The sequence below is a fragment of the Bos javanicus genome, chromosome 23, assembly GCF_032452875.1.
Source record: "Bos javanicus breed banteng chromosome 23, ARS-OSU_banteng_1.0, whole genome shotgun sequence".
In the NCBI taxonomy this organism is placed as follows: Eukaryota; Metazoa; Chordata; class Mammalia; order Artiodactyla; family Bovidae; genus Bos; species Bos javanicus.
The window spans coordinates 30,864,798-30,885,939 of NC_083890.1; the positions used below are offsets into that span (position 1 = coordinate 30,864,798).

At 39.1% G+C, this 21,142-nt stretch overlaps 1 protein-coding gene across 4 annotated transcripts; it reads right to left on the reverse strand.

Moving 5' to 3' along the window:
* Positions 1–62: 62 nt before the first annotated feature.
* ZKSCAN8 (zinc finger with KRAB and SCAN domains 8) lies at positions 63–20,636 on the reverse strand. Of its 4 annotated transcripts, none has more exons than XM_061398648.1 (7): positions 20,316–20,636; positions 13,382–13,485; positions 12,786–13,297; positions 11,997–12,138; positions 8,210–8,301; positions 7,758–7,881; positions 63–6,035 (listed from the first exon to the last, which is right to left on the reverse strand). In XM_061398648.1, exons 3-7 carry the CDS (start codon positions 13,200–13,202, stop codon positions 5,074–5,076), a joined length of 1,737 nt encoding a protein of 578 aa, XP_061254632.1. In that variant the 5' UTR covers positions 13,203–13,297; positions 13,382–13,485; positions 20,316–20,636; the 3' UTR covers positions 63–5,073. The 4 variants fall into 4 exon arrangements, with proteins under 4 accessions (XP_061254632.1, XP_061254634.1, XP_061254633.1 ...); XM_061398650.1 differs by having other exon boundaries at positions 13,382–13,504; XM_061398649.1 differs by lacking the exon at positions 13,382–13,485 and having other exon boundaries at positions 12,786–13,294.
* Between the last annotated feature and the right edge of the window lie 506 nt (positions 20,637–21,142).

Sequence of the window (21,142 nt, forward strand, 5' to 3'; positions counted from 1 at the left end):
ATATGTCCTTGAAAGCAGTGTAAATATTTCTGTAGATAGAACACCATAAATAATGCACACAATAATTTGACAAGCATTTATTAAACGCCTACTATGTGCTCAGCACTGTACTAGGCACTAAGGGGTGCAGAGATACAAATGTAAAAGTTATTATTCCTGCCCTCAAGGAGCTTACAATTTAATTTTGGAAATAAATACAAACATGAAACTACAATACAGAGTGCTAGAAAATAATTACAAAACAACATATTAGTAAGTGCATGGACCACACTACAAACTTAAAGGATCAGTGCTGAGGCAGCACAGAGTAAGGGAGGTCTCAGTGAGGTGAAATCATCAGGGAGAGCTCACTCAGAAGATATAATGGAAGCTACGCTTTGAAGGGAGTAATGAACATGAGCTGGGGCCAAAGAGAAATCTAAGCAAAAGGAACAGCATGAAAAAGGCACAGAGGCAAGAGCTTTATAAGAGACATCAGTGGAAGGTCACAGAAGTGTGAGTATGATGAATCAAGGTGAATATGCTAGAGAGAAATGAGGCTCAGGTGGATTAAACATGAGGACAAGGTAATAGAGGACAAGGTTCTATCACTGCTCTGATAGGAATTACCTGATGTGAAAATTATCTTGATTATCTTGTGAAATGAGACATCAGAAAAATGGAGTTTGAGGAGGACAATCTTGGAAGCAAACAAGGTGGGGATCTTGGGAGCAAGGAAACTGAAAAGCAAGAATTACAATACCCTGGGCCTCAGATGATATGGATCTGCAGAGAAGGATACGAAGAAATGGCAGAAACATGGGAAGGAAAAAAAAAAAATTCAGCCTCAAGGAGAAAACTAAGAATTGGAACAACTTAACAAGATATTGGACATGAACAGTGAAAACCAGAAAAAGACTAAAAGACCACTCCAACTCTGGGATAAGAAATAGGAAGGGTGGTAAGTCTGTTAAGGATAAAGATGTTAACCAAAGATGCCTATTTAAAAGGAAAATGGGGATACAGTAATGAGTTCTGTCTCCAAATACCAAGTTATATAAGTACCCGTGGAAAAGTTCACAAGTTAAGAGACAACCCATAGGGTAGAAAATATTAAGTTACTGAAATATAGAAGTATAAATAATCCAAATGGATAAAGAGGAGTATAGAAAAAGTAGTGAATAAAATTAAGACAAGGATATTTTTTTCAGTGGACAGGAGGAAAAAAAGATGCATAGAGAAAAGCTAAAAGTGAAGAAAAGCGACCAATTCTCAAAGGAGAATTCCCAAGATGCAGGATCAATTCAAAAATTATGAAATATAAGAAGGACAAGAACTGCGGCATTTCTGGCAATCCAATGGTTAAGACTCTGTATCCACTCTGCATCCCAGGGGGCACAGGTTCAACCACTGGTTAGGGAACTAAGGTCCCACGTTACCTGGGTTGACCAAAAAAAAAAAAAAAAAAAAAAGGATAAGAGCTAAGAAAAGGCATTAATATTTATCCACTGGTGATTCTGAGGACATTTCAGTGGAGTGAGTACAAAAGCCAAAAACGAGTTTTAAGAATGCATTAATAAGGAAATGGGGTTTAACAACAGACGACATGTTTGAAAAACCATGAATGATAGAATAAGAAGAAAATGGTAGTTGGAAATGAGCACTAAAATTGAAGCTTTTACACATCTTATGCTGTAGGTGAACTTACTGTTGTCATCCTAAATGTCCATTTGCTTGGGCTAAGACAAGGATATTTCATTTTCCCCCATAATGCCACTTTCCCTGGGGCAGTTTAAGGAGAAGTATATTTTGAGTTATAAGTTACTGCTTTTCCTCCCAAGTTTTAAACATGTTTTACTTGTAGAATTTAGCTTTCTAATACTACAAAGCACCAAAATTATCAACATTTAAATATGATATAATAAACCAAAATGACATTTTCAACCAATTTTCCAGTAATTGTAATGGATTTTCACTATACTGCATATTTCCTTCCCCAGTAACTTTTCAGCTAAGCCTCAGTTTCCTCATCTATAAAATGGAGGATATCATAAGATATCAAAATATCTATCATAAGCACGAGAAATACATAACTTAGGGTTTGGCACACAGTAAGTGCTCAATAAATAAAAGCAATAGCTAGACCCTCAGAACCAAGAATAAAACTAACTGTTCTATATGGTAATCAACCACGACCACCTTACTCAATGCAAAAAGTCTTTGAAACCTAAGATGTCTCTCCTAGGACCATGTTGGATGGCAACTGTTACAGAAGAACCACTTTATTATGCCAGGTCTTAAAAAGTTGAGGATGGGAGAAGAAAGTACTGGTGAACAGTTAATTTCAGATTACAAGTATAAAAATAGAATCTGCAGGATAAAGGAATTTAGTGCTGTCACTCATAGTTAGGAGCTCAAAGTAAGGTCATACAGACGGATCAATGCTAAGAGTGAAAACTGTAGACCAAGAAAGGACTTCTACTTATGCCCACAAAGAAACAACAGCCCTTTTCTGCTGTCTTAAACTATTTGGCTACATCTATAGGTGTGCTGAATCAGCCTTGACATATATTGTTCTGTCAAGTCATAGTCTTTTCTCACGTGTATTCCAGTATAATACTCATCTTTCTGGTCATATTTTCTTTTCTCTAAATTTCTGCCAGATGCTCAGTAATTCTAAGAGTTAAGTAATCTGGCTTTACTTTACTTTGAGTAATTACATTACTTTGAGTAATGTAAAGTGATGTTAGCTGGTACATCTACAGTCATTTCAATACCACGGTGCTCTGCTAACAGCTTTCACTGGAAGACTACTGTTCCTCTGAACTACTTGCGAGGACTGCGTGCATACATGCACATGCATACACACACTCTCCCTCTGACAACGTACCCATCTTGTATAATATTTATACACAGGTAACACTGGCCTCAGGCAGAATTAGTATTTTACGGAAAGTAAGGCACAACTGAAGCAGAGAGCAAAGATCTAGAGACAACTAGATTTGTTTCTGGTTTCTTGTAATTTCAAGTACAAAGGAGTTAGGAATAGTAATCTATAGGCTAAAAAGAGGGAGAAGCAGAGGGAAAAGAGAAGAGAAGAAAATAAAAGATAAGAAAAGCATTGTTTTGAAAAAGTTAACCAAGGAAACCAGGATGACAAATGACAAGTGGATATCAATGGTTCAATGAAATAGGTGTAGATAACTCTGATGTGATTAGTAATCAATATGTGCCATAGTGGGGTACAGAAGGGATGTTATAGAGAAGGAATTAATGATCCAAAAGGCAGACCTCTATGATGTATTATTTTATGACTGACTTTTACAAACATCAATCATAAAACATTAGTAGTAAGTGCAGTCCTTGTTCAGGATAGTCACAGTGTGAAAATGTATAATTTCTCTTGGAACTTTCATTACAAGTATGAAATTACTTTCATTTCATTTCATATTCTTCTGAATAAGATTAATGGAATCAATTCCCATTCTGAAAGATGATTTTGGAAATAGCTAAAAGTTACTCAATTCCAAATATGGTGAATAAGTGCATAACCAGATGGTCAGAGATGAGATGAAATTCGAAGAGTAACAGAGTGTTTTTCTTGAATGGTGTATTAAATGGGAATCTTGAGTGTGTTCCAAATATCTAGAGGAATGGTAGTACTGGGAATAACAGTACTACTAGAATAGCTAGAACTGCCCAATTTAAAAAGACAACCCAAATTTGGATTCTTCTGTAAGTTATTGGTGGTAATTTTAAACCAGCCTCATTATACAGTATCCCTTGGTATACTGAAAGCTTCAAATATGAAATATAGTGCCTGGTGATGATGAGTTTAATATTGTGTCTTTGCTGGATTATAGAGGGAATGTACCAGAATTCAGAAGAAAGAGGAATTGTTAGGTGAGATACTCAACCAATGAACACTGAAGATATGTAAAGCTAATGGCAAGAAACAGATAAAGAGTGAGTGAGGTGCTGAGGCCATCTAAGGAGGTGGGTTCAAGGTCAAGCAAGAGTGGCAAACCATCCAGTCAGGGGGTCTGTACAGACTGACAGGAACCTGAGAGAACAGTACTGTGATGGACCAAAAGAGATGAGTGTACATTCTTTGCAGGATTTTTAAGACTTCTTCAAGCACCTGTCTTTTTCCCCCATGTGATGTCTTATTGAGGATAGTATAAATACCTATTTGTACCACAGTGTACAGTGGGAAGGTGGAAAGGAGAGTCAAATTACCAAAAGGTATAGCCATCCAAGCTCAAGAGCAGCTGAGCTGCTGCTGCTGAGTCTCCACTCACCTCTTTCTCTGCATCATTCCCACAACCATCACTAATGCGTCCACTTCCTTTGCTGACACAGGTACTGGGGCTGGGGGTGGTGAAGGATACGTATGGATGCTCAGGGACTCAGGGGAGTCAGTGAAGGTGATATATGAAGAAAAATGCTGGAGTGCTGTTAAAAATATAGCATTCTGAGTTTGCATGGGAATATGGATTTCCACTATCAGGAGCATTAGAATAAAATAAAATGTACACTTAAGCATAAATACATTAAGTGTTTATAAAAATTTCCCTAGAACTAGGAGCTCAGAAAGTTAAATATAAGTGTAAGTCTCATACAGAGGCTGCTTCAAACTCTAAAACAGCTTCTTAGATCAGATTAGGAGCACAAAATGCACCTTTAGGGGAATAAATGGGAGACAGGGATCACAGGAGATCGGAAGAAGCAGAGGAACTAGGAGTAGCTACTCTCAAACCTACAGCTACTCACCAAAAAGACAAAGTTAAGTGCCTCAAGCCACACAAGCAGTTTTCTCTAATGCTATTTTAAGCTTCTAAAGGATCAGACCATCAGGAGCTCCATTCTATCAGACACCTCCTAAGATAGTCAAGCTAATTAATTTGTATCAAGGCACTGGACCCAAACTACTGAAGAGCTATTCTAACTTTGCCACCCCTATCAATCGGACCCTAGATAAGGTTGTAATATGTTGAACTTTCTGCCATTTTTTTTTTACAGTGAAAGACCTCTCACCAGCACACGGTTCCTCTAATGTTGAATTAACGCCCAATCTATGACTCAAGTTTTTCCCTAAACTCCTGTGGATTCAGATTTTTCTCCACTGTGGATTCTTTGATGTCGAATAAGACTTGACCTCTGAATAAAGGCTTTCCCACACTCATTACATTGATAGGGTTTCTCCCCTGTGTGAATTCTCAGATGCTGAATGAGGCCAGTGTTCCCATTGAAAGCTTTCCCACATTCTTTACATTTATAGGGTCTTTCTCCAGTGTGGATTCTCTGATGTTCAATAAGGCCTGACTTTTGACTGAAGGCCCTCCCACACTCATTGCATTTGTAGGGTTTCTCCCCAGTGTGGCTTCTCTGATGGCCAATAAGATGTGAGCTCCTCCTGAAAGTTTTCCCACACTCATCACACTCATAGGGCTTCTCCCCAGTGTGGATTCTCTGATGTCCAATGAGGTGTGAGCTATGACTGAAAGCTTTCCCACACTCATTACATTCATAGGGTCTCTCCCCACTGTGGATTCTCTGGTGCAGAATAAGGCCTGCACTCTGACTGAAAGCTTTCCCACACTGATTGCACTGATATGGCTTCTCCCCAGTATGGATTCTCTGGTGCAGGATCAGGCCTGTGTTTTGACTGAAGGCTTTACCACACTCCTTACAGTGGTAGCGTTTTACTTTGTTGTGGATATCCTGGTGGGAAAGAAGGGCTGACCTGTAACTGAAGGCTTTACCACATACATTACACTGATAGGGTTTCTCCCCAGTGTGGATTCTCCAGTGACGAACAAGGCCTGAACTCTGAGCAAAGCTCTTCCCACATTCATCACATTTATGTCGTCTCTCTTGGGTGGGATTTCCCCGCTGCCTCTCTAATGAGCCCAGAAGGTCTCGGGCTTCTCCAGGCTCAAGACCCCCGATAACATCCCCGTTGCATTTGGCAGCTGTCTCTCCATGTGGCTGGATTCCAGTAGATATTACCTGTTTTGAAGTTAATTCCCTGTTCTCATTCCTGGTCTCACCACCTGGAATAAAAATGTAATAAACATCAAGTGAATGTCACTTCCTAGTCTTTATGTTAGGAAAAAGAAATCAAATAGAGGAAAGAAAAATACACATGGAGGTTAAGAATAAATGGAAACTTCCATCTGTCTCCAAAATGCCTTCATTAATATGGGGAGAAAGGAGCAGGGACAAACTGAAGTACCACATACGCCAACTACGGAATAACTGCCATCAAGAAACAGGGTTGTTGGAAGGAGAACTAAAGTAGAGAAGGGGGTCCCCTGAGGAGAAGCAGAAATTGGGGAGTGAGAAGGAATATGGAACTACAAAAAGATCTAATGAGTGGAGTAGGAATGAAAAACGCCCCAGTCATTAAAAGGGAGGAGCACAGTGGGTCTAAGTATGATATGGGAGATGTATATGAATGCAGAGAGCACCAAAAGATTTCAGTATCCAACTGGCAAAGAGACCAATACCCAGTCTACGGCCATACTACCCTGAATGCGCCCGATCTCGTCTGATCTTGGAAGCTAAGCAGGGTTGGGCCTGGTTAGTACTTGGACATGAGACAAATACTCAGTTACAAACTGTAAGATAAGTCCTAGATAAGAGAGTAAAAAAGTTTCCTTTTATTTTTTAAAATTAATTTTTTCTGGTTATTTTTTTATTGAAGTACAGGAAATTCATAATATTGTTTGCTTCGGGTGTATGGTAAACTGATTAAGTTACACATATATGTGTATATATATACTCTTTTTAAAATTCTTTTTCATTATAGCCTATTATAAGATACTGAATATAGTTTCTGAATATTGTTGTTTATCTATTGTATATATGGTAGTGTGTATCTTAAACCCATATATCCCATATTCTTAATTTATCCCTCCTCCCACCTTCCTCCTTGATAAGCGTAAGTTTGTTTCTGTTTTGTAAATAAGTTCATTTGTACTATTTTTTGGATTTCACTATTTTTAGATTCTCTGACTTACTTCATTTAGTGTGATGATCTCTAAGTCCATCCATGTTGCTGTAAATGGTATTATTTAATTCTTTTTACAGCTGAGTAATATTCCATTATACACTCACACCCCCACCTACCCAACCTCCACATCTGTATTCATTCATCTGCTGATGGACACTTAGGTTGCTTCTAAGTCTTAGCTATTGTAAATAATGTTGCACTGAATATGGCAGTGCATTTCTTTTTAAATTAAAGCATCTATCTTCTCTGGATATACATCCAGGAGTGGGATTGCTGGATCATATGGTAACTCTATCTTTATAGTTTTTTAATGAACCCCATACTATTTTCCATAGTGGCCACAAAATTTTCCTTTCAGAACTCCAGAAGTCTCAATATTTTCTTTTTCTGTTGGATCCTGAGTTTAAACTCAATGGAATGATGCTAAAGCTGAAACTCCAGTACTTTGGCCACCTCATGTGAAGAGTTGACTCATTGGAAAAGATTTTGATGCTGGGAGGGATTGGAGGCAAGAAGGGAAGGGGACAACAGAGGATAAGATGGCTGGATGGCATCACTGACTCAATGGACGTGAGTCTCAGTGAACTCCGGGAGTTGGTGATGGACAGGGAGACCTGGCATGCTGTGATTCATGGGGTCCCAAAGAATCAGACACAACTGAGCGACTGATCTGATCTGATCTGATGTGTTTCAGAAAGCTCAAAGCTACTGTACACATAAACAAAAGATCTTTAACAATAACAACCAGAGCTCTCCTTACCCAGGGAGAACATGTTTCTATAATTCTCTGGCCCGTTATCTCTACTCGGATCTTTCTGGGATGAATCAAGAAGCCATTCTTCTCGAATTAGGGACACAGCCATGTCTTCAATCTTCTCTAAAGTCTGAAACAAAACAAGATGCTCATTTGGGGACTGGGACTGTTCCACAGCTTAAACCCAGAGTATCAGAGAGACCCATCAGGGGTGGAGAGGATCATGACATGAGAAAGTACCATGTAAAGGGATCTACGAAGTTGGCTGGGAAGAGCAGGAAAATGCATCAGATTTACTGGGGGTGGGGGGGTAGAATCAAGGATCAATCTGTCTCTATGCATTAGGATGTGGAGCAATTTCTTAAGTGAGTACTGCTACAGACAGTCTAGACATGGGGTAGATGCCACAAACATTCTGAGTAGAGCTATGAGGTTTCAGTGAGAAGAAGCACACTCACCTGGAACCCTGCTGTAAGCAGTGTAGCTGTCATCTCCTGGTCTCGAGGACTTCCTTTCTGGGAAGGGGTAGGACTCTGTGAAACTGATATGGCTGAGAGGAGAAAGGAGATATGAATGAGACCAGCCTTGTTCTATGGTTATAGGAACCAGCACTAACATATTCCAAAATTTTGTATATTTCAGCAGATATGCATGCCAGAGATTTTGCATATGAAATTCTGTTAGTCTTGGACTACGTGTCCATACCTATGGTTGCCCACAAAACACCTGTACTTTGATGGTCCACTCAGCTTGAAGCTACCTGTCAAAAATAGAATGTTTACTGGTTTCCTAACAGGAATTGCTTTACAATTTCTTCTCTACCATCAAAGCTATAGTCCATTCTTGTGCTTGTACACAGTATTTCTTTAGGTCCTAATCTTTTGTCAAACTGAATATGGGAACCAATCTATCTCTACTAACTCTATCACTTTTTTGAAATGTCTACTATGACTGCCAGTATCTGCTTCCTATAGATATCAGACAGGGTAATAAAAAAATCAAAATGGACTACTGTGTCTTGCACAACAGGTATTAGAATTTTACATAAGAATTGTTTTAGAAACATTAAAAATCTAGTAATTTAAAACAAACTATGAAACCACATAAATAAAAAAATAAGAAACATAGTGCAAGTATGATATGAGACTAGAACATCTTGTTCTATAAAAAAGTAAGAAAAATCACAAAAATTATGGAGAAAAGTCAATAGGACGCAGGAGTCAGATGGAAGAGGCCTCCTATGGCCAACCCTGAGACAATTTAAGCATCAAAATAAAGAGAATAACAGAAAGAAAAAAAATGAATTTATGAGTACATATTGATAAATAAAAAATGAGTAAAATAAAATGGGGGAAGGAGGGAACACTCTCCATTACAGTAAACAAATAAATACAAAAACATTGTACAGGAGGTAGTGACCAAAACCATCCCAAAGAAAAAGAAATGCAAGAAGGCAAAATGGTTGTCTGAGGAGGCTTTACAAATAGCTGAGAAAAGAACAGAAGTGAAAAGCAAGGGAGAAAGGGAACGATATACCCAACAGAATGCAGAGTTCCAGAGAATACCAAGGAGAGGTAAGAAGGCCTTCTTCAATGAACAATGCAAGGAAGTAGAGGAAACAACAGAATGGGAGACTAGAGATTTCTTTAAGAAAACTGGAGATATGAAGGGAACATTTCATGCAAGGATGGGCATGATAAAGGACAGAAACTAATAGCGGCAGAGGAGATTAAGAGAAAGGAAGAATGCACAGAAGAACTATACAAAAAAGATCTTAATGACTCAGATAACCATGGTTGTGTGGTCATTTACCTAGACCTGACAACCTGGAGTGTGAAGTTAGGTGGGCCTTAGGTAGCATTACTACAAACAAAGCTAGTGGAGGTGATGGAATTCTAGCTGAGCTATTTAAAATCCTAAAAGATGATGCTGTTAAAGTGTTACACTCAGTATGTCAGAAAATTTGGAAAACTCAGCAGTTGCCACAGGACTGGAAAAGGTCAGTTTTCATTCCAATCCCCAAGAAGAGCAATGCCAGAGAATGTTCAAATTACTGGACAATTGTGCTTATTTTGTATGCTAGTAAGGTAATGCTTCAAACTAGGCTTCAAAATCCTTCAAACTAGGCTTCAGCAGTATGTGAACCGAGAACTTATAGATATACAAGTTGGACTTAGAAAAGGCAGAGGAACCAGATATCAAATTGCCAACATTCACTGGATCATACAGAAAGCACAGGAATTCCAGAAAAACACCTATTTCTGCTTCCTTGACTATGTGAAAACCTTGGGCTGTGTGTATCCGGCAAGCTGTGGAAAATTCTTAAAGACATGGGAATACCAGACTATCTCACCTGTCTTCTCAGAAACCTGTATATGGGTCAAGAAGCAACAGTTACAATCTTACATGGAACAACTGACTGGTTCAAAATTGGGAAAGGAGTATAACAAGGCTGTATATTGTCATTGTTTATTTAACTTATATGCAGAGCACATCATCTGAAATGCCAGGCTGTATGAATCACAAGTTGGAATCAGGATTGCTGGGAGAAATATCAACAACCTCAGATATGCAGACGACACCACCCTTATGGCAGAAAGTGAAGAGGAACTAAAAAGCCTTTTGATGAAAGTGAAAGTGGAGAGTGAAAAAGTTGGCTTAAAGCTCAACATTCAGAAAATGAAGATCATGGCATCCAGTCCCATCACTTCATGGCAAATGGAAGGGAAAAAAGTAGAAGCAGTGACAGATTTTCTTTTCTTGGGCTCCAAAAATCACTGCAGATGGTGACTGCAGCCATGAAATTAAAAGACGCTTGCTCCTTGGAAGGAAAGCTATGACAAACCTAAACAACATATTAAAAAGCAAAGACCACTTTATTGACAATGGTCCGTATAGTCAAAGCTATGGTTTTTCCAGTAGTCATGTATGGATGTGAGAGGTGGACCATAAAGAAGGCTGAGCGCCAAAGAATTGATGATTTCAAATTATGGTGCTGGAGAAGACTCTTCTAAGTCCCCTGGACTGCATGGAGATCAAACCAGTCAATTCTAAAGGAGATCAACCCTGAACATTCACTGGAAGGACTGATGCTGAAGCTGAAACTCTAATACTTTGGCCACCTGATGTGAAAAGCCAACTCACTGGAAAAGACCCTGATGCTGGAAAAGACTGAAGGCAAAAGGAGGAGAAGGGGCAATAGAGGATGAGAGGGTTAGATGGCATCACTGACTCTATGGAGATGAATTTGAGCAAACTCCAGGAGATACTGAAGGACAGGGAAGCCTGGCATGCTGAACTCTATGGGGTCACAAAGAGTTGGACATGACTTAGCGACTGAACAACAATGATAGAAAATAATCACTTTAGCAATCATTGATTTAATGAAGGAGCATCAACAAATACTAAAACTAGTGTTTCAGCAACACAAGTTTGATGAAGACCAGGGTATTTACTGATACACAGACTCAACAGTATATCCCCAGAAATTACTTATTAATTACAAAGGGAAAAACAGTAACAAAAACCTAGCAAGGACAACCTTAAAAAAGTCATTGAAAAAAACACTACCAACAATAGACAAATTCCTGTCATATTCCTGAGAAAGATACAAAATCACTTGTGAGGTGTTCCTGCCAAATAGGCACAATTTGAATCTAAATAAGAGAAAACATCACACAAACTCAAATTGTTGTCATTCTACAAAATAATTGACTTGTACTCTTCACAAATTCAAGATTATGGAAGGCAAAGAAAGGCTGAGGAACTATTCCAAGTAAAAGGTGAGTAAAGAGACAGGACAACTATTTGCAAAGTGTGATCCTGGACTAGACTCTGGAAAAACTTTGGGACAGCTGGCACAATATGAGTGTTTTATAACTGTGATCAATTCATTGTGGTATCTATGCAAATGCTCTTGTTTAAGAAAAGACATACTGAAGTACAAATAAAATGGCATGTGATACCAACAAAATCTAAAAATGCCTATGCCTATGCAGTAAATACACTGTGGTAACAGAAACATACGAAGCTATAAAATCCCCAAATTCTTTCATTTGTTCTTGAATTTACCACTGGGACTGACAGTCTGTATTTGAAGCTTAGATGAAATTTAAATCAGATCTTATGACCAGTCTGTAAACAGCAGATTCTAGTTCTTGGTTCAAGGAACTAGATAGGTGTCCTGAATGTACTTTCTTTCCTTTTCACTTCCTCCCTCCTCAGCAGTGAAATCTGGCTCCTCACCTCTATCATGTGGCCCTTGGAGAACTGCAGATTTGTGCTGCATTGCCACAGGTTGGAGCTGAGTATCTGGAGGCTCCGGTGCAGATTCTGAATGCATCAACTCCTCCCAGAGTACCCTATGTCCATGTGGACGAGCTGGGACCTGGAAACAAGACAGTTGCATTACAAAGAATCCCTCTGAGAAATGAAGTGAACAATGTAAGAAAAAGCACATCTAAAGGAGTACATATGGGGGAAGGAAAAAGCAGAATCTTAATTACTTCCAAGGGGCAGTAAGGAACACAAACATGCTGATTCGCACAGAAAGGCATCATTTATGCTTAGCACTGAAGAAAAAGATTTCTGCTGATGCCCTCCTTGATGCACAAAATGCTGATACTTTGTACTCTCAAGAAAGGAGAAGAATGATAAACAGCAACTTAAAGCAGTACTCTTCAGCGAAAAAAATTTTTGATAAGAAACTAGGAAATCTGAGTTCTGGCCTCAGATCTATCTTTAGTTATTTGGTTGCCCCTGGAAAATAAGTTCTCTATGCATCAGTTTCCCATCTGGCAAACAGAACAATAATACAACTGCAGGGATGTTATGAGGATTAAAAAAAAATGGATTTATATCCTTTACAAGAATAAAAAGAACTCTATAGATAGAAGCCACGGCACAATATAACTATTTTCATTCTCCTATAACAAAACTCATGCTCAGCATTTATTCTCCCACTTTGTATCAATGTCCCTCCACCCAGCTCCCTGGACTCTCATAGTCACAGCATGCCCACCTCCTTCTACGTACCGGCCGTCCCAATATATCAATTTGCCTTTCCAAATCCTCCAGTAGGGTCACCACTTCCTCTCCATTCTCTAGCTGATGTTCCTTCACCAAAGTCTGGAGCTCCTCAGGCAGGATGGTCAGGAACTGCTCTAGCACCAGCAGCTCCAGGATCTGCTCCTTGGTGTTCAAATCTGGCCTCAGCCACTGATGGCAAAGTGCGCGGAGTTGGATCAGAGCTTCTCGGGGTCCTAGTGTCTCTTGGTAGCATAACTTCCTGAAGCGTAGGCGGAACAGCTCTTGGCCAGGAGGGTTATTTTCATGTAGACTTGATTCCTGGTCCCAACCATGATCTTCCTCTACCTTGACAATTACAAGGTCCTCTTCAGGAACCTGGTCTGGTGGGGATGGGGCTAAAGACTTTCTTGATTCTGCTGCCATTTAGGGCCAGAAAAGCTCAGGAGACTCGTTTCTACTATGTTTCTTTATCTTCTTAAGAGAAGAACCTTCTGAGGGCCTCTTCTTTAAGGGTACTTCTTTGGGGACAGAAAATGACAAATAGTGTAAAGGCAAGCCAAAGGTCACAATAATTTACTGAGATATCTTAACAAGTTCCCTACCATGACATGGATGTCATTTAAGTGATCCTCTCCAGAAATAACTCCTTGCCTTCTTAGCCTTCTGCCATGCCAATTCCATCTGGGAATTCCTTCTGCTTTCTCTCCTGGGGATGTGGAACATGGCTAAACAAAGTCAGGAAACCATGTAGACTGGGTCTAATTGAAATTCCATATTTAATCTCATCTGACACTCAGTGCTACTGATTCGATTCCTTTCAGCATTTGCTATACCAGCTATACTGTTTTGACACACTGCAGCTCTTAACCTGCCCCTCACTCTCAACATGAGACTAATTTCCACATAATACAGCTAAAGGTATTGTCAAGAAAGGTCCTAACACTTTCCTCTTCTCCACTTAACATTCCTTATCCCACATGTACTCCACCCCCAATCCCATTCCCAACCCCCTGGTCTCCACACTAACTTCTACTATGGACTTTATTTCAAGCTTTGTAAAGTCTTCTCTAGGGCACAGGTTCTGTACCTCTAAGGAACCTGAATGCCCTATCAACACTTGCAACCCCCAAACCTAGTCCCACAAACTAATGACACACAATGTTTTAGAAATAAAATTATACAGTATGTAGCCTTTTGAGTCTGGCATATCTTCTAGCATATTGTACTTGATTCATCAACGTTAGTATATGTATCAGTTTACTCCTTATATAGCACAGCATGGCAAGCATTCACCAGTGGACTTCCTATAACCATTTGCTTCAGTCGTGTCTGACTCTTTGCCACCCCAAGGACCATAGCCTGCCAAGCTCCTCTGTCCATGGGATTCTCCAGGCAAGAATACTGGAGTGGATTGCCGTGCCCTCTTCTAGAGGATCTTCCCAACCCAGGGATAGAACCTGTGTCTCTTACGTCTCCTGCATTGGCAGGCAGGTTCTTTACCACTAATGCCACCTAACAAGCCCTCTTATTCCTTATACAGATAAATGTTCATCCATTCTCTAGTTTAGACTATCTCAGTTGCTTCCAGTTTTTGATGATTACCAATAAGGCCACTATAAGTATCTGCATATGAATTTTTGTGTGAACATTTCTCCTGGGTAAATATCCAGAAAAAAAAACTGCTGGGTCATAAGGTAAGTATATGGATAACTTTATGAGAGACTGCCCGACTGTTTCCCAAAGTGGCTATAATACTTTGCATTCCACTAGCAATATGTGAGAACTGCAATTGTTCTACATTCTGACCAGCATTTGAAACACACACATACACATATAGACACATACACATAGATTTTGGTATTCTAAAAGACATAGTGGTATTTCATAAGGTTTTAATTTGCATTTCTCTACTGACTAATAATGCTGAGCATCCTTTCCTGTGCTTATTTGCCATTCATATAATTGGTCCTTCAATCCATGGGTTCCAACGTTCCTGGATTCAATCAATCATGGATCAAAGATATTTGGGGAGAAAAAATTCCAGAAAGTTCCAAAAGGTAAAACATGAATTTGCCACACATCACCAACTATTTACAAAGCATTTATATTTTATTAGGGATTGTAAGTAATCTAGAGATGATTTAAAGTATACAGGAGGATATGCATAGGTTATATGCAAAGACTATTATATTTTACATAAAGACTTGCGCATCAACAAATTTTAGTATCCAAGAGGGTCCTGGACCCAATTCCCCATGGATACCAAGAGACAACTGCATCCTCTTTGACTTTTTCCTATATTTAGAATTCGATTTTTAAAAATAATTGACTTTTGAGAATTCTTTACATATTTTGGATATAAGTCCTTTACGAAATATGTGACTTGCAAATATCTCCCCCTTTCCATTCTTTTAACAGTGCCTTTTTAAGAACAGAAATTCATAATTTTTTGAAATTTAATTTGTCAACTTTTAGGGATTGTACTATTGTTGTCATATCTAATAAGTTTTTGCTTAATCCAAGGACACAAAGATTATAGTTTAAATTTTTACTTTTAGGTTTATAATCGCTTTTAAGTTAGTTTTTGTTCAGAGTTTGAAGTATGGATGGAGGTTCATATAGGTATCAAATTGTTGCAACACTATTTGCAGAAAAGATTAAACTTTACGTATTGAAGTATCTTACATCTTTGTATCTTTGACAAAAATCAATGGACTGTGTGTGTGGATCTCCTTCTGGAATCTCGATTTTGTTCCACTGAGGTATATGTTATTCCTTTCGCCAATACAAACTGTCTTGACAGTTGTGGCTTTTTAAATCTTGAAATAAATTACTAAGAGTCCTGTAACTTTGTTGTTCATTTTCAGAATTATTTTAGTTTTTCTAGTTCTGTTGCCTTTTGGTATAAATTTTATAAATGTCTTCTAAAAAAACAAAAAACAAAACTCCTGGAATAGGATTTGTGTTGATTCTATAGTTCAGTTGAGAGACAAGTGACATCTAAACAGTATTGTTTCCCATCTCATAAACATGGTATGTCTATTTATTTAAGTTTTCTAATTTCTTTCATTAGTACTCAAACTACCTATTCTCAAAGGACTGGATAAAATGCTTTCTTCTTTAAAATCCTTTCTTAATGATTCCAATTGGAAATGATTTCCCTCTTAGTCTACATATCTGTTACACAAGTATCACTTCAATGTTATTTTTGCCATAATTGTGTATTATTAGTTGCAAAGGAGTTTTGACTTTCTAACTTGATTCTATATTTCCTATGAGTAGAGATCTTTATCTTTTATCTTATTGATAGAATGGAAGAAGATTAGAGGACTATTATTTATAATACTCAACACAGACTGTATTTGTATTTGTTGAGCAGTTAAGTTTTACATATAACGCCCGAGTCTTTACACTTATTCAATGACAGGGGCCTGTTTCTTTGTGGGATATATATCTATGGCTTTCACCTTTGGTATCTGGCATCACTCTTGCCTGCAGTAGCAGTGGTAAGTGATCTTTCTGCCCTGTTATGCTTTTCTTCATGTTCCATAAAGCTGCTTATTGTGGGTTGAACTGTGTCCCTCCAAAAAAAAAAATGTTGAGGTACTAACCCTTGGTACTTGTGAATTTGACCTTATTTGGAAATAGACTCTTTGCCGTTTTAATCAAATTAAGATGAGGTTATATTGGAGTGAAAGTGAAAGTGAAGTCGCTCAGTCATATCCGACTCTTTGCGACCCCATGGACTGTAGCCTACCAGGCTCTTCTGTCCATGGGATTTTCCAGGCAAGAGTACTGGAGTGGGTTGCCATTTCCCTCTCCAGGGGATTTTCCCAACCCAGGGATCAAACCCGGGTCTCTGGCATTGTAGGCAGACGCTTTTATATATTGGAATAGGGTGGCCCTTTAAGCCAATATGACTAGTATATTTATAATGAGAAAAGACATGGAGATTGACACATACAAAGAGAAGGCCATGTGAAGACAGAAGACAGTCATGTAACTACGGCGGTAGAGATGGAGTTATGCAGTTTCAAGTCAAGGAACGCCAAGGATTGTCAGTAACGATCAGAAGTTAGGAGAGTATGAACCTGCTATCACATTGACCTTAGACTTTTGGCCATCGTAACTATGGGGAATAAATTTCTGTGGAAGCCATCCAGTTTGTGGTACTATGTTATGGCAGCCCTATCAAACTAAATACACTGCTAGAGAGACTGTCTTAACACATACGTAATACAACTCACCTCCTTAAAATCTTTCAATAAGGAACTTAACTCTTCAGCATGGAATGTAAGGCCCTTTATGATATGTAAAACTGTCTTGCTTTATCTGCTATAAACTTTCCTTTACAGGGCTTCCCAGGTGGCTCAGAGGGTAAAAGCATCTGCCTACAATGTGGGAGACCCGGGTTCGATCCCTGGGTTGGGAAGATCCCTTGGAGAAGGAAATGGCAACCCATTCCAGTACTCTTGCCTGGAAAATCCCATGGACAGAGGAGACTGGTAGGCTACAGTCCATGGGGTCGCAAAGAGTCGGATATGACTGAGCTACTTCACTTGCACTTTTTTTTCTTTCTCCTTCATACAGCCTTTTCCAAATGTGGCCTTCTCCTATCCCCATTCTGCTGTAGAGCTCTTTAGCTCAGTGGTTCTCAATTCCTCCCATATCCCAGATATTTAGCAATGTCTGGAAACATTTGGGAAGGGATGCTACTAGTAGCTAGTAGGTAGAGGCCAGAGATGTGATTAAACATCCTACAATGTATAACATAATTCTCCATAAAAAGAATGATCTGGTTAAAAGTGTCACTGTTATGGCTGATAAACCCTAGTGTTGCAGAAATCACTGAACTCTAACTTGAAAGTCTCAGCTTATCTATTACCTTTTAAATCAGGTCTTCCCTGTTGCCCCCACTCCTCAGCTGCCAACATCCCCCACCCTGGAAGATTAAGGTGCTCATTTTTGCCAAGTTATTTTTTGCAAGGTGTCCGCACAGGATTTATCACATTGTATAGAATATGTACTGCAAATGTCTGCCCATGGTCATGGTCTTTGTGACAGTGATCTTTTTCTTTGTATCTCTTTGTAACTTATATTACATATTTGTAGGCCAGAAAGATCACAATGGCAACACTGTGGACAAGGGCCTGGAGAAAATATAACTGAAGGCAGCACTGTAGAGAATAGAGAATAGCATAACTAAAGGAGGCATATCCAAAAGCAATTGGCAAGAAATGCTAATATCAAGATAAATTCACAGACCTGTAGTCCATCTAGGGAAAGAAGAGGTCGGCACTTAGAAATCAGATTACATATTGTTACTGACATGAGTCTTCAAGTCAGTGTCTCTATCTTTCAGGCATCTGAGGCCAAGAGAGTAAGGTAGGGTTGGCTCAAAGTCTCTCAAACTAATGAAACACAGCGCTTCTTTCCATAAAAAAGCCCATATGCACAAAAGTTTACATTTTCAGTGTTCGTACATCAAACATCCTCCAAAGAACTCCAAGAAGGTTAAGAACCCCTACTTAGAGAATGTGGACAGAAAAGGAAGAGAATTTGAAAAATTATCTTTAAAATCAAGACAGACTGGTAACTACAGTTTGGTGAGGAAAGTACAGATGAAGAAACCAGGGAGCAAGAGATAAAATTAAATATGGTGATTAACAACAAAGGGTTTAATTCATAGATAATAACTTTACAGAGAAGTGGGGGAATTTTCTGGTATAGAGATTTGAGGGAAGAATGAAATCTCTGTCTTAGCAAAAGGCTGAGATTTTGTGGAGGGTTTGAGACAAGGGGTAAAGAGAGACACTTTTGTTTTGAACACACAGGACCAACATCCATGGTTTTTAAAATAATTCACTTAAAAAGTCAATAAAAATTTAATAAATCCATTACTATGGGACATGAATTCTAAGCTCTAATTGTTTTGAATGCATAGTCATAGTTTTAGGAAATTTAGACAAATTTCCTAAAGTCAAGGTTCATCTTTAACTACTGAACTACTGGTCACCTTCCACCTTATAATCAATACTCATTAATATTAGCTATAAAAAGTTTCAATGTTAAGTGTGCATCATTCAAGAACTTTACATTGTTGATGTTAAAATAGTAGTATAGTACTAAACGATATTTAAAAATGATATTTCAACAGTGAAACTTATGGGAGTCATCTAACTGTTAGGTTTGTTCATATTTCAAATCACATCAACCAACAAATCTTGTCCATTATCCGTTTGATTCTTCTTTTTAGTAGCTCATTTTCCTGTTTTGGTCTCGTCCCTCTTTAATCAGACAGTTTTTGAAAGTTACAGCCTATAACCAAGTACAAAGATATGTACTACAAAATTAGTCCACTATAAATATAACACCTTCCTCTCAGTTTTGTGTATATGCCCCTGTACTTAAATTAAGTTGGTAAGCACCGTGTGGATAAAGACTGCTTCTTACATCCTCTTTTAAGAATACTTCATCAACTTTATTGATTTAGGAAATTAAAAAAATCTTTAAAGCTTCTTCTCATTTTTAATGCAATAATATTGTGAACTACTGAAGACATGTTTTAACACCATTACCTTTTTAATAGATGAAGAAAGAATGCTTTCTTCCTTTAGACTAATTTGTCTAATTTGGGATGTTTGGGAGCTGAAATAAAACCAAGCAAAGGTATTTTCCAGGCTTTAAAAATCAAGGTGAAGCAAACACTGTGTTTTATAGGTATCTCAAACTGTGTAAGTTGAATATTTTAACATCCACATTTTACACTTAACTACAGCAGAAATTCAAAATATGTATGCATTTGCTAAAACTATGATTACTGCATAAGTATACTTAACTCGAACTAATCAAACAACAGAAATATGTATTTTTTAGAGGTGGTAGTGACAAAAGTTATTCATGAGTCACCTGAATTTCAGAAATGGGGCCCCTCCTAAAGAGTTTTCAGGCATCTGCTTCAACTAGCTTTAATAAACAAAGTATTCTGAATAAGGTTGAATTTTATATTACCGCAAAGTTGTCAAAAACTGTTTCGTTGTACATTATCCAGTCAACACACTGTCATTTTCTGAATACACTACAGAAAGCAAAACAAACTAAGCAGGAAAAACAGGTTTCCAAGGACAACTGGGGTTTCCAAAAACAATATATATATATATATATTTTAATGACAATTGTGACGGAAATGCAAAACTGTTAAATAAAAACAATTCAAATAGTGGACAGTGGTCAATAAAAGATAACAAAGGGACAGTTTTCTACTTTAAGACAAATAAGACTGACTGCAAATAACACCACAAACGATTAGCGATGAAGAAAGCGTATCTTCACTGAAGGTTCCTTAGGAAAAAGTTTGGGCACGCGGACTCGGCCTGCGCTGGCAAGCAAAGCGACCCTTAACCGACCGAATCACCCCGGGGCGCAGACCTCGGCTCAGGGCCCCTCTCCAGACCCCTCAGGCTTGTCCTCAGCTGCGGCCTGGTCTGGCCACAAAGCGTTCCTGTTTCCTCCGGCCCAAGGCCGGACTGTACTCACCGTGAGTTCCAGGGGCGGCCCGCGGTGGGGAAGGATGCTACAAACGGTGGACAGACCCACAGGAACAGCTGCAAGAAGAGAGGTGAGAAAGCAGCAGCCGGCCCAGGACCCTCCAGCCCCTAACTTCCAGACGTGAAGAGGCACACCGCCGGCCAACATGCATGTTGCCCCAAGCCACTTCCGGGAGCTCTCTAGGAATCCTGGAGGTCTGAAAGCTCTATGGTCGGACCAATGAGCCAACTGGGCCACCACGCCCCTCACAACCGAACGCTAGGCCTCGCTGTCTTTTTGCGTCTACGCGTCGCAGGATTGCCCGCGGCTCTAAGGCGCCGGGAAAGTTGTGATAAATAACGGACTGTGGCGTCACTTCCGCCTCGCGCACTGGGGCCAACGACCCCGCTCCTCACACTCGCTGGGGACGTAAAGGTCCCCCGGAGAGCTGATCCGAGGGCTTGCGGAGGCCAGGGCTGGGAGCAGGCGGTAGCTGGGGTAGCGGTGGAGGATGCACGTCAAGGATCCTTATGATGCTAAGTAACTAGACTTGCGTTTGGCCGGGTTAGATATCCCTGCACTTTATTGTTCTCTCTCCATAAACATATCCAACCCTCCCACGTAGACTGCAAATTTCTTGAGGAATTCCAGTTTATCATGGTTCATAGTAAATATGAATTCTTTCGAGTCTTTACGTATGTTCCACCCTTTCCTATTTTAATGAACTACAGTCTCTTACAAAATCTGCTTTGCAGTTTAGCTTTTTTAGTACTGAGTTAAGTTTAGGATTAACTTTAGGGGACTTCCCTGGTGGTTCAGACGGTAAAAGCATCTGC